This window comes from Geospiza fortis, unplaced genomic scaffold, assembly GCF_000277835.1.
Source record: "Geospiza fortis unplaced genomic scaffold, GeoFor_1.0 scaffold237, whole genome shotgun sequence".
NCBI lineage: Eukaryota > Metazoa > Chordata > Aves > Passeriformes > Thraupidae > Geospiza > Geospiza fortis.
Window position 1 is genome coordinate 8,190,262 of NW_005054319.1, and position 13,730 is coordinate 8,203,991.

At 40.3% G+C, this 13,730-nt stretch overlaps 1 protein-coding gene across 1 annotated transcript in view; it reads left to right on the forward strand.

Moving 5' to 3' along the window:
- Nucleotides 1-6,725: 6,725 nt before the first annotated feature.
- The window catches only part of USP7 (ubiquitin specific peptidase 7), a 39,510-nt gene continuing 32,505 nt past the window's right edge, over nt 6,726-13,730 (forward strand). The window contains exons 1-2 of the mRNA XM_031056486.1: nt 6,726-6,826; nt 12,488-12,686. Of these exons, the coding sequence (XP_030912346.1) occupies nt 6,784-6,826; nt 12,488-12,686 (242 nt within the window). The 5' untranslated portion in view covers nt 6,726-6,783. The remainder of the gene's footprint in view (nt 6,827-12,487; nt 12,687-13,730) is intronic.

Genomic DNA, 13,730 nt, shown 5'->3' on the forward strand with positions numbered 1-13,730 from the left:
TCTAGAAGCTCTTTCCCCTTAAGACTTAGTCATTGTCCTTCATAACTTTCTTGTTGAGGTACATACATTTCTAGATATACCTTTTGACTGGATCAAGCAATGAACCATGAAAAAAGAAAAATAATAAATGAAATCAAAGCAAATGTTCCCCAGCTTTGCTAATGGGAGAATTAACTTTCAACTGAGACAAATGATAAATAATATTTACAAGTAATGGAAACATCCATGACAGCAGTTATCTACACCTCAATCCATAGGATCATGGGGGTTTCTGTACTTCCCTTTTCTCTCCTCCCATTCTTCTGGCCAAACTAATCTCAGTCTCTGTTACTGTTTGATACATTTGAAATGTTTCAGGTAAATTGCTTTTTTTTTTGGATGCCTTTTGAAAGGCAGCCACAGTACAGAAATTGCTCGGTTCCTCTTCAGATTTTTCATTATAGCAACCTAGGACTGTCTTGTAAAAATGAAACTGTGTGGAATGCTTTTCATTTAATTCCTTTTCTCTTGAGTCCCTTTGTGCAATAAGTGGTGTTTGTATTCTAACTGCAGGTAGGGATTAGAGGCCAAATAGTTTCTCTTACTTTGGAAAAGCTGAGTTCTTTCAGAGCAAGTGAGGGGAAATTTTTGCTCAGAACTCTTCTAGTAGTTCAAAGATTGACTACTGTAAATGAATTCCATCCAGATCATGGCGTTGGGAGCTTGTTTGGCTTATTTTGGTATGTGTGATTGTTTTGGTTTTATTTTTTGGCTTGGGTATTTAGTTTTTTGTTTGTTTGGTTTTTGATTGTTCTTTTTAAACCCTGCCCTCCTGGGAGCCACTCTATTCATCTGGCTTTCAGAGCAGTGGTTTCCAGACTTTGAGAGAAGCAAACTGCTGGAGCCCAGAAGTTTTCCTGTGAGCTGTTACAGCCACATGGAAACCACAGGAGTGCCTGCAGCCCCTTACAGCATGGCCTGGGTAGTCTGTGTCCAGAGTGGTGAAGTAACCTGTTGGCATTGTTACTTCCAGCTCAAGGCAGGTATTTGTTCATCATCTTCTTCATACTTTTAAAACTTTCTTATTTGCTTTGAAGAAGCAATTTTCTTACTTTCTGTTAGACTCTCTTTAGTGTCCTTTTTGCACCCTGACAGTTCAGTAACTGCTTTAGAAAGCTTGGCATTTACTGCTTGCTTTAGAAATTTCTCAATTATTTTGATAAATATTTGAGAAGTATTTTGATATGCTGCCCAATAGCTACAATAGCAAGGATCAATTTGGTGGTTGAAGAGGTGATATTTATTATAGCACTTGAAATCACAGAATGTTTATTCATTATGATTTCTAGCAGTGATGATTTCTTAATTTTTTTTACTTGTGTCCATACCATCCATGTCAGGCTGGTATTTTAAAATAAGCACTGAAGTAAACTTTTAGATGTTGATTTATTTAAAATACTGCTACATTTTAAAATAATAATTGTAAAAACTTTTGAAGAGATTATGGTTTGTTCCACAATAGGTGTTGTAGTGAGTGCAGAGGACCATGGCTCTGCTGGGCTGCCCTGAGGGGTTGTGACAGCTTTGGGTCCTGACACTGAGATGCAAAGCTAGACCTGGGCTGTGTGTTGAGCATGCAGTGGATATCCTTGATGTTGGTGTAGGTTGACTGCTACAGCATGGATTTTGCTCATTTGCATTCTCTGACTTTATTCTTATCTCCTGCCACCTGATATTTTTGCTCATTAAGTTATTTTCCCAGTGTTTATGGCAGCTTCACTCATCCACTGGAATTCACACACACCCCCCTTTATCATATCTGTATATAGTGTTGTATTTGTATTTAAAAAGAATAATTGCCCTTTTAAAACTTTCATGAAGGCTTTGATTCTGAAATGTCCATTTAGTCCAGCAGAAGAGGAGAAAGGTGTGTTGTTTTCTGCTTTTCCCCACTAAAAGCAAGACCCTGGATGTGAAAGTTCATGGTATTCTCCAAGCTGCTGCCAGCAGTGAATGACTGACTCCCTTCAGGCTGCCCTTGGTACAACTCCCTGCTCATTTTGGGATTGCAGTGGCCCTGCTGCATGGAGGGCTGTGCAGGGACTGTAGAAGCCCTGGGTCCCAGCGATTTCCAGCGTGAGGCGGATGTGTGTGATAACTGTAACCAAGTTTTTAGTATCACTATTACTCCTCCGCTGTGGTCTCCTTAACCTCAAAAGGAAGCAAATGTTTCATAATCTGCTGCCGAGACTGCTTCAGTTTCTCCTCTGTGGCTGCCAGCTCCAAAAGCTAATGACAAACATTATGGATAAGCTTTCAGGCTTTGACTATGGCTGTGCCGTGAGTCATGACTGAGAGCTTAGTGAAGTTACAGCTCGCTGTGATCGTTGTTCAATAGAGGCAGTTTCTGCTGTAGTGGAATCGCTGTGCTTGTGCAGTCATTCTGTAGCTTTTGGCCGCACATGACTGCAAACACGTGTTTATGCTGAGCAACGTGTCCTGCAGCTTAGGGACAGAGCACTCTGCTCTGCTCCTCTCTTAGAACTGCATTCAAGTTATGCCAGAAGCTACATAAACTTGACAAATTTTTTTTCCACTTTCTCATGAGTAGGAAAAAAACCATGGCAAACTGAGATTCCTTCCTTGTAGATTTGAATTGTTGGGAACAGTAGAACAACAGAGCAATGTATCTTACTGTGACATTTGGGTTTATATTATTGAATAGGCTGAATCCATCAGAAAACCTTTTTTTTTGAATACGGGGGTCATTTTAAAAATCAGTGATGCTCTTTTAATTCTGATTGCTTAATAGTGTGAGTATTTGAATATGATAATACTGATCTCATAGTCCATAACAAGCAGATTTTTTTCATATATGTCCTTTCTCTAGGATCTGTCATTATAGGGCAAGTTTGTAGTTGGGTTTTTTCCTTCTCTCTCCCTGTTTCCCCTGCAGCAATTGCCACAACCATTTTGCTTTCAGGCTTTCATCTCAGCACGTCAGTGACAGTCTTAGTCAGTGAGTGATGAGAAGTGTGCACCTGCAGAGTCACTTATATATAATCCAGTAATTTGTTTGTGTAAGATGACTGACACTTCTTATCAGCTTCCCAAACTGGTGTCACGCTCTAGTTTTGTTCTAGTTGTGCATCTCAGTGTTTGTACTTATTTCAGAATTCATGATATTTCAGTAACTAAGTGAAAGCTCTTTTTTGTGCACAAACTCACTAATATCTGAAATGTCTCTTCTTGGAAGTTGTCTTAGCCTCCAAACTCAGAGACCCCTGTAAACTCTTCAAAATATATTTTTCATTTGTAACACAGTGCCATGAGCAGAGAGAAAAGAGTATGTGATGTTAAATGTTTCAGAAGAAGTTGTCATCACTATTTTTTTGTATTGCCTTGCATTCCTTTTTGTAACAGAATAATATCTACAGAGGTTTATGTGTTACATTTTGAGGAGGTGAAAAATAAATGCTTACAAAACAATCTTTTACAGTGTCTACAATTTTGCTATTGAAAGCTGTATTCACTGAACATTGCAGTAATGTATTTAAAGAGTTAAAACATTTCCTATTCTTACAGTTGCTTTGTTGTGATACTTCCTTAATATTGATGTGATTTATGTTAACTTTCAGTTGATTCATAGACGACATCTCAAGTTTATTCCAGGGCTATCATTAAAACTGGGTATTCTGATGTGGGAATGGACAGATGACATGACTGGAGTGATGTTGACACACTGGTTTAAGCTGCATTAAAGACAGCAGTGTATTAAGTAGTATGTTTGGTAGGAAGGTTTTCTGGCCAGTGTGGACAGGTATTTTTTCTTAATCCTGTAATGTATAATTTGAATAAGTCTTTGGCATTGCCTCTGCTTGAGGCAAAGGAAAACATGTTTCTTAATTAAACCTTGGTATGATTTTACAGTTCTTTCCTATGAGCTCTTAAAGACAAGAGAGAAAAACACAAATTACAGGTTTTCAATGCTCTACTAGAAAATGTGTTTTGTTATGCTGCTTGCTAGTACATCTGTGGAAGAGAGGTTGTGTTTTGTTTGTGTAAAGGATTAGTTGACTTTTATTAGCAGTTAAAACATTTCCTTTGTTCACAAGTAGCCAGAAACATTGATCGGTGTTATCTGGTTTCCATATCTGAAAGCTGTATCACAAACTTTGTGTCCATCTATGTCAGAAGAAGCAGCAGGGGCATTCATCATGGTTCATTTGTCTTATCACTAAACAGTATCTCAGAAGCGGTCTGTGCTTTAGTTGATTGCTGTTGCTATGATCTCTAACTCCTCATACTTTCAGAGAATGTAGAGCAGTATCTCATAGAAAGCTTTTTATTTTCTTAATTAAGATCAGTTCTTCCCCATGAAACATGGTGTCAATATTTAAATTCCCTGTTTAAAGATAATATCAGATATGCTTTTAGTGAAGAACAGAACTATTCCTCAGGTGTTTGCTTCAGTTTGTTTCCAGACACTAAGTTGCACTGATGATAACTTTAGGAAGAAAAATAATTTTAAAAAAAGTTAGTATTAATTTATTGTAAACAATTGTTGCATTTTGAGAACATGCTGTATGCTTCTAGAATGCAGTGACCCAGAGGACAGCCTTCTCTTCAGACCAGCACGTGCTGTTAAAAGGTTAAAAAAGCAGGGGGGAAGGCAGGATGTTGAAATGAAATTGGAGATCTTTCCTTCTCACTCTTGATTTTTGTCATTTTTCCTGCTCTTAAGTTGCAGGAGTTCAAACCTGTCCCCCCATAATTTTGTTGTAGTAAATCTTTAACTCACTGTTCTGCTGCAGCATTGCCAGTGCCGATTGCTGCTGAGGGGGCCCCTGGGGCTCTGCCACACCCGAGCCAGTCTTCTGCAAACCTTTTTTTACAGTCAAAACTTCAAGTCATACTTGATTTTGCTTTTGTTCTAAAGATGAGAATTTAGAAAAATGCACGTGTTACTGCTGCAGTGTGTGTTTCACAGCACCTCTTTCACTGGTGCCTCAGTGAGATCGGCTGCACCCTAATAAGTGTCCAGAAGCCGTGGGTGAGCATTAAGTTGTGATCTAGCGTAGCTGTAATCCAGGAGTAAAGTCTCTAACCTGAGCTGTTTCTGTCGTGCTGAGGGCAGAGGTTACTACTTGTGCGGATTTACTGGGAGAGTAAACAATCAGAAGAGAAGTGCTGGGTGTGAAAGTATCTTCCTGTGTGCTGTGAATTGGAATGAGGCTGCAGAAGCATGGTGTGCTCTGAGGAGAGGGAGCGCTCCGGAGCTCCTGCTGCACTTCTCCCGTGCCTTATCCTGCCTTTGGTGGGAGCTCGCTGGCTTTTCAAAGACTTGGTGACGATCACACAGCGATTCCTGTTGTCGCTTGTGTTTGTTTTGCCCAGGAGGAACTCAGCTACAGTCTGGTAGAAGGCAAGTGTCCGGGCTAGCTGGCAGTTCTTGCAAACAGCCGGGCACCCGGCCCGTGGGCACCGGTCTGTGGGCATCCATCCCATCCCTGCACGCCCGTGAGGAGCTCAGAGCCGCCCGAGCTCGGCAGGGCCGTGGCGAGGCCAGCTCTGTCCAGGGTGCTGACGGGCGAGGGCACAGCCAGGCTGCTGTACTGGAGCTGGGATCGTGCTGTGTCCCTTGGGAATGGTTTCCATCCTGTGGCACACGTTGCCTGTATCCCCAGCAGTGCATACGGTCAGTAACTTGTGTTACTGACTGATACTGTGTGGAGCTTTTGGGTATAAAACTGCTCCTGTTACACACATCAGTGACTGTGGGGCTTTCGAGGGGTAGTGGAATATATAAGTTAATAGCATGACTTCTACAGCAATGAGAAACTCATCAGACCTTTTCAATTAGAGTGTCTTTTAAGTAGTGCTTGTCCTTGAGATGGTTGCAAGAGCTTATAGGTTTTACAGTTTGATGATACAAGGCAGTTTAGTTTATCCAAGAATATACCCACTTTTCTGGAGTCATGCTGAAACTGTCCACTGGCTTTTGGTGTGGAAGCAGTGGAAGGAGGTGTTGTTCAGTTGTTGGAGGAATCAGGAAGGTGCTTGTTCAATCAAGGCAATGCAACTTGGAGATAGTGGGGTTCCAGTTCATCAAGTTGTCTCATATCTCTTGGTTTAGTGGCATTTACATATGTAATGGTCACTGGAGCAAAACTTAATGGCAGCGATGGCTAGAAACTGGAAAATGTTATATCTAAAATGTTCCTTAATCCTGAAAGATTTTCTTTCCCATTTTCTCCAAGTAAGATTTAAATCTTACCGTTACATTTAATTAGAGATCCAGGTTTTTTCTTAAAAAACCAGTAGCACTGAAGAAGTCTTAAAGTCACTTGTTAGTTTAGAAAGTCTCGTATTAGAAACTTGAACTCGTGTAAAAATTCCTTGCGTTCTAAGAATGCAAGAGAAATTAAATAAAAAGTTCTTATTTAATTAGACTTGATTATGAGATACTGATTGCAAGGCAATCTGGAAACTTAAAAGTCGGTTTATGTTCTTCTTGTCTGTATTCCACATTAATGTGGACTTTTTTCTTCATCCATAAATATTCAGCTATATGGGGAATTTTTTTAGACCAGTACAACTTTTGAGCAATAACTTCAATAAATACTGTTCTGTGCAAGTATGCACTATTCATCTGTCTCATAAACACTTCCTGAGACAAAAAAAGGTTAATTTCTGATTATTAATTACATGTTTAATTTTTACATACTTTTTTCTGTCTTAGCTGGAGATACAGATGATCCTCCAAGAATTACTCAAAATCCTGTCATTAATGGGAATGTTGCGATGGCTGACGGACATAACAACACTGAGGAAGACATGGAAGATGGTAAGTAAATATTTGATAAACACATGGTTTGTTTGGCCTCTTTAGTTTTATGATTTTGAGGAGAAAATTGTCCATCTCTTACCTGTGTCCTGTGATCTGCAGCTCATTAAAAAAATGAATCCCTCTGTAGTTATGGCTGCTGGATTTCTGTGTAGGCATCCTTTTGACATAGTACAATAAGATTAGACTTCTGAAGGCTTGGGATTTTTTTCTTGTACTCTTTCTAGGTGCTCATTTAAAAATTGCTGAAAGTGCTACTGTCCATTGTTATGTTTTGTGATACAGCCCTTTAAAGGTGCTGCAGCTGGGCTTTGCTGAATAGTAATTTTATCAGTTATGCAATTCCTTCAGGGTGTTTAGAATCCTTATCTGTCCTGCTCTCTTGTCAGGTGGCAGCTGTGATCTGGTTTTGTCTTTGTGTGGTAAGTCAGTGGTAACTATTCTGTTGATGAACATCTTTTGTTCTCAGTTCTGACACCTAATTTTACTTGCAAAAACAAAAGAAAAATTATGTATTAATGTCCTGTTAATAAAAGGGACATATGTTTTTGAAGTCTTTTTCTTGGTCCATTAAATGAAAATAAGGGTGTACAGTTTGTTGCAGAGGATCAAATAATTATAACTCTGGGTATATTTAAAGAAAGGTAACAAGTTTCTAAATCTGTTCTGTTTAGTGAGGAAAATGTGCAGTGATATTTCTTTTCTTGGGAAAGGATACGGGCAGGCACTGCTCATTTTGAAGAATGAAGTAAAATTGAGTTGGGAGAAGGGAAACATCATATGAGTGGGATTTGTTCCATATTTCGTGCTGTCTTGTGAGAGTACATTTAGGACTACGCTTAAATATTTAGTTAGATTTGTGCAAAAATATTGAGTGATTTTTTTCAGAAAAATCAGAGTTTGAGGTTAAAGGTCAAAGAAGTGCTTACTTTAATGTGTTCTAGAATGTATAATACTATAGAAAATAGTAATGTTCCATGAAAAGAATAGGGTTTAAATTCAGAACAAAAGCATCTCATGCTTGAATCACCTCTGTATCATTGGCAAAGATAAAGTTTTCTATGACCAGAGTCTTGCAATTAAAGAAAAATGTAGTTTGCTTAGCCCATGAATTTTATTTGTGGGTTTACCTGATCTCATTCAGCGGGTTTTGATTTATTGCTCAGAGTCTTTTCTTATCAAAAACTGTTATAAAAGATGTTAAATGTTTGTCAGGCTGTGGTATTTAGAGGGTGGCAAGAGAAGGGCCACATGGGTTGACACGAACTGGCTAGGACAGATCTGTCTGAGCTCTAGTCTTGGTAGGGATGTTTATATGTAGAAAGCCTGGTAGTGTTTGCTGTTCATACAACCAGTACATAACACATTGGTGAATTAGAAAAATCATTTGTCCACTAGTTGGTCTGTATATACTTGTACAAATTAGCCAAAACAGGGTCTTAAACTGCAGAAATGACTGATGAAAGCCAGGCTATGTCAGGGCTGGCAAGTAATCAGATATTCACCTCTTCATTCAGAATAACACTGACCCTTTAGCCAAAAAACTGCTGTGAACCTGTTGGTATCAATTCCCAGCTGTTTGACTCCTCTCAAAACTGGATATTGAAGGTGTTGCACTAGGGAGAAAAAGTATCTGAAGGCATTTGACAGAAGGTTTGTGAAAGCTTCTCATGCCTTTATGGACTTCAGCATGGTCAGGAGCTTGGGCCCACTCTGCAGTGGGACACCCTTCAGGCTTCGAGTGTGATTATTAAGCAATGTTCTTAATAGTTCCTTATTATATTTGAATAAGGAGTGTCTGGCTACATGTTGGTGCTGCTACAGCTGTGCATTGACACAGATAGAGTGTTATTGCAAAATGTTAGAGTTGCAAAAACATTCCTGAATACTTGCATCACGTAAGTGCATGGTGCCTCTTTTCCAAGTCTTGTAAATCAGATTAATTGCTTGCTGTTGCATTATTTACACATCAGTGCAATTGTTCTCTTGCTGTTTGTGCTCTTGCTAACCTGGTTTGCAGTATAATATGCATGGGTAATGGACAGCTCAGAGATTCCAAAGACAGGGAAAATGGGAGATACGGGCTTCTCTGATAAATATGCAGTTTTCCTTTCAAGGGGCATCAATCTGAGCTGATACAGAATGGATGAGGAGAATTTAGATACCTCTTCAGTGAAATTAATGAATTTAATGGTTCCTGTGAGAGAGGTGAACAGCACGATGAAAGGTTGATGCTTCCAGCTGGATCATAGAAATCGGCTTTCTGGTGATTTTCTGAGTTCAAGAAACTTTTGAGCTGGTTTTGTTCTTCCAGCTTAGCACATAAAGAAATGACTGATAAGATTGGAGAAAAAAAAGTGCAGCTCTCATCCCCTTTGCTAGGCAACAGGCTGCAGGCATTGTGAGGCACAGGGAATGGGAGCAGCAGTGGACCTGCAGCAGGACTTTCAGATAAGGCTGTGTTCTCTCAAGGCTGTGACCAGTACCTGTTGCTGCTCTGTGTGAAGTCTTAGCAATTAAAAAAAAACAGCTGAAGCACTGTGCTGTGCTTTGTATGGAGAAGGACTTAAATGAACCAGACTTTAAAAGCTGGAATAGCAGCCTCTGCAAATAAAGTAAAAAATATTAAAAACAAGGCTCTGATCAAAACTTGTTTGCAAGTGCATCAGTATTCAAAGCAACACATAGAGTAAATTCTCTTAGAAGTTAAAGTTCAAACAGAAGGTCCCTAGCTGAACATAAACTCACAGCTTTGCCATTACCTCCTGAAGTCTCATTTCTGTGAAGAATTGCAGAGGCAAGAAGGCTTTCGGAAGCATCAGTCTTAGCCATATGCTGGTATTGCATGCTGTATTTGGATCATTATTAAAATATTCATAGAATATTCAGCCAGTTTCTCCATTAATAATTCAGGTTCAGAATATTTTAATAACTCCAGTGTACTTTCAAGGTAGCAACATTTACTAAGAGAATAAAGAAATCTGCTTTTCCCCAAAGTATCAACATTTAAATATGTGTTTCAGCCTTAAAATGGATCCTATTCAGTATTTGGGTCTCTGATTTGAAGGATCTTTCTTCTGTGAAGATGCTGAATGTGACATTCATCACATCAATGAAAAAAATGTTTTCCATGTAGCAAAGACAGTCCATTGCATGTGATTTGTCCAAGTATTGTCAGCAGGATCAGTCCTTTTGACCTTGTATTCAGTTTGTAGTTCTGGGATTTATAAAAGTCTCACTTCCCAGTCACTACTAAATTATCCTGCTGCCAGTTGCAGTATTTAACTGGCATCTGGAGGACATGAGGACATGTTCATGATGGCAAAAAAAGGCTTTATTTATTGGTGTAGTTAAAATCATTTTCACATTTGCTATGTAAACTTCTTTTTTTCTAATAAAATTCATCCTTTAATCCATTATACTTCCTAAGAAAAAATAGGCTTACTGGAAGGAAAGGAAGGTTGTTATTTTTAAAGAAACTTCTATTTTAGGGTTGACCTGTGTTACAAGGCTGCATTTTTATGGAGCAGTTACTAGTGCTTGCTCAAATATTTTACAGAGAAGAGTTCCCATTCCCTGGTGAGCTCTCATGCACAGGCTTTCCTGAAAAGAAATCAAGAAATACAGGCAAACTTTCTCTGAAGCATCTGCAGATGCTGCGTGGGCTGCATTTTTTAGCTGACACTGTTGCAGCACTGCTGCATCCTTGTGCTGAAGGGCTTTGAAAGCTGCATCAAAGGAGGCAGAAAGCAAACTTGGCTCGTTTTTTGGAAGCTCAAACTGAGCCCAGAAGCACTGATATCATAATTGTGGGTAGGAAGGTGGCCTCAAGTTGGTTTGAGATACATGTGTGATACAAGACTGATTTTAAATTGTTAAGTGTGTTACAGATTTGTTTCATCCTGGCTGCAAATCAAGTTAGAGCTTCCTCTGTCTGCAGCCTGTCAGGTTCTTAGGTGTAGAAGATCAGCTCTTCACTCTGTCAACGGGCAGTGAGTAGTGAAACTGGGAAGAGAGCATTTTATAAGTAGGTGACAGACTGTAGTTAGCTGCACTTCCAGGCAGGGAAAAAGGAGAAAGTAATCCTTTGAACTCTTGCATTACTGAGGAAGCTGACAGCACAGGGCAACACGAAGGTCTTTGCAGGAGTGGAGGGGACAGGAAGCAGATTTGGGCTGTAGTACCTCCAAGAGATAATTGGAGTGCTTGGGGCTGTCAGACCATACATAAAAATATTCTGTGTTGCAGTTCAGGAGTAGGACAACTGCTTGAAAACTGCTTCACAAGGGAGAAGAATGAAATCTGTCATAGCTCCCTAGCAGTTGTGGCTAAAACTTGGTAATTTTCTATACAAAATGTATAATCTTTACCCTGTTGCATGTTGTAATCAAGAGTGTTCCATTTTTAGAGTAAGGTAGCAATCAGGACTCACCTGTGTTTTGGAAAAATGATTCAGTGCTGTGTCTGGTGCTGTGCCAAGCTGAGTAAACCACTGCTGTCCCTGTATGGCGGGGACGTGTTTGCTGTACTCTGTGCCTTGTCACAGCTAACACTCTGACTTCTGCCTCAGTGGTGTTGTCCCTCAGAGCTGTTTGATTTCAGTGTCACTGCATGTGTGACACACCTTTGGTTGTGCATCCCCCGTGGGTGCAGTGAGAGCAGCAGGGTGATCATGGGTGCTGCCTGCTGCCCTGTGCTCATCCAAGCTCCTTTGAGCCAGGAGGATTCTCTGTTACACCAGTGTCAGACTGGAACCATGGCAGTGTCTTGTGCATCCCTTCCCTGTCAAGTTATTGGGATAAGTTGCAGGTTTTTCCTCTGAGTGCAATATGAGGCATGTCACAGTAAAGAGAGCCTGGCCTTGCGCCTTGCTGAAGCTGTCACAGTCTCCAGCACCCTGTTATAGCTGTGTACTACAGAAGCAGAACAGATTGTGGTAGGTGAAGAACTGGGTATGTGGGAAGAAGGCAAAATTACTTTATTTGTGTGTGTCAAAATAAGCTCTTTGAAAAAAAAATAGTCTCATTTAACTTAGTGCTAGACCACTAAAAATCTCTGAAGTCTTTGCGTAACACAAAGAAAACAGGACCCTACTCTTGAGCTGATTTTCAGCAAACTGATTTTACAGAAATCCAACAACCATCCTCTGGCATTCATCTTCTTTAAAATCTACTATTGTAAGCCAAAAGCAACTGAATGGTGGCATGATATCAACAGGGCATTTGAACAGATTGTGAAACTCCATTGTGCATATGGGTTCACGCAGAGAAGTGACTTAAACTGGGCTCTGGAGATGCTACACAAGAAGAGTTAGAGTGGGCTGTGATTTAGTTGTAGAGCATTTGATGTCTCTGTCTTACTGCACCTGCTGCTTTAGAAGAAGCTGGAGTGGTAACAAATCCTAAAGAAGCATTGAAGGAAATAGTGTACAAAAGGAATGTGTCTTGCAGTGCCATGTTTGCCTGAATGGAGTTGCAGTGTTTTTCAAAATGAAAAACTTGAGACGTCAGTAATTAAGTAGTTCACTGTCCCTCTGGGATGGGGATGTTTTTGTTGCTGCCAATATTCCACTCCATGAAACATGCTCATGTTACATGGATGTTGGTCATTTTGGAGTGAAGAAGGTGAGGTGTTTGAAGCAATGGTGTGTGTGTGTTACAGATACAAGTTGGCGGTCAGAAGCAACATTTCAGTTTACAGTGGAACGCTTCAACAGGTTGAGCGAGTCAGTGCTCAGCCCGCCGTGCTTCGTTCGAAATTTGCCATGGAAGATCATGGTGATGCCTCGACTCTACCCGGACAGACCACACCAAAAGAGTGTAGGATTCTTCCTTCAGTGCAATGCTGAGTCTGATTCCACGTAAGAGCCTTTTAATTATTGTACAGGTCCTCACTTGATACTGGTTAATCTATTGCAAGAAATACAAACAAACCCTTACTTTCTGTAAGAGGAAAGAATTGCAAGGGTTTGAGTGCCCTTTACCCCCCACCTTTCTAAATCTTGAAGCATAAGAATAGTCCCCTCTTTAGGATGAGCTAAAACCAGCTTGTGTGACTAGAATTTTGTGGTAGAATTTAGATATATGCTTGCTGTAGGAGAAGCCCTTGACTGACAGTTTTCTTGGCATGAAAAAAGTTCTGGGTTTATTTCAAATGAAAATGGAGCTTCTCTAACCATGCCAAGCTATAAATGCTGCCCTGTGAAGCATGTGAGCAGGTAACTGCTACCAGTGCAGGCAGAGCAGGGCATGAGTGCTCTCCTTAAGTGGAGTCCATCACTCATCCAGAAAATTCTGAACATGTGTGTGTTCCTGGGGTCCTGCATGCTAATCAACATTGACTACCTTTGACCACTTTTGGAAATAATAGAAAAATTTTAAAACATAACTACAAATTTGTGGAGCATTCCTGTAGCTTATCCAAGGAGAGTGCAGACCTCTCAGGTGTCCTTTCAATAGGGTAACTCCATTCTGGCGCTGAATCTCACAAAGCTTGTTGTTTACTCTGAATAATAAATTCCACTTCTTCATAATTTTTAGAATTTAGAGGTGAGTGCTCAGAGCAGAATGTAAAGAAAAAGTTATAAGTGTATTAACAAGTCACAAGACATGTGATTCACATCCAGGCATTTACAGAAAAAGGGTGATCTTCAGAAGTACTAACAAAGGTGCAGCTGGTGGAGCTGAGCAAGGAGTGCCAGTGCATGAGGCAGTGGCAGGACCTGGTCTGAGCTGTGTCCACACTGAGTGCCTTGCACATGGGGTGGTTTTGAACACCAGTGGTCATGAAGAAGTGCTGCGGGGAGAATTAGTGCTGGGGAGTTTGTCCAGTGGGAGGGAAGGTGCTTCCCAAAGGCTGAGACCTCCCAGTCTCCCAGACACCAAGAGCACTTGGAGCTGGCCCA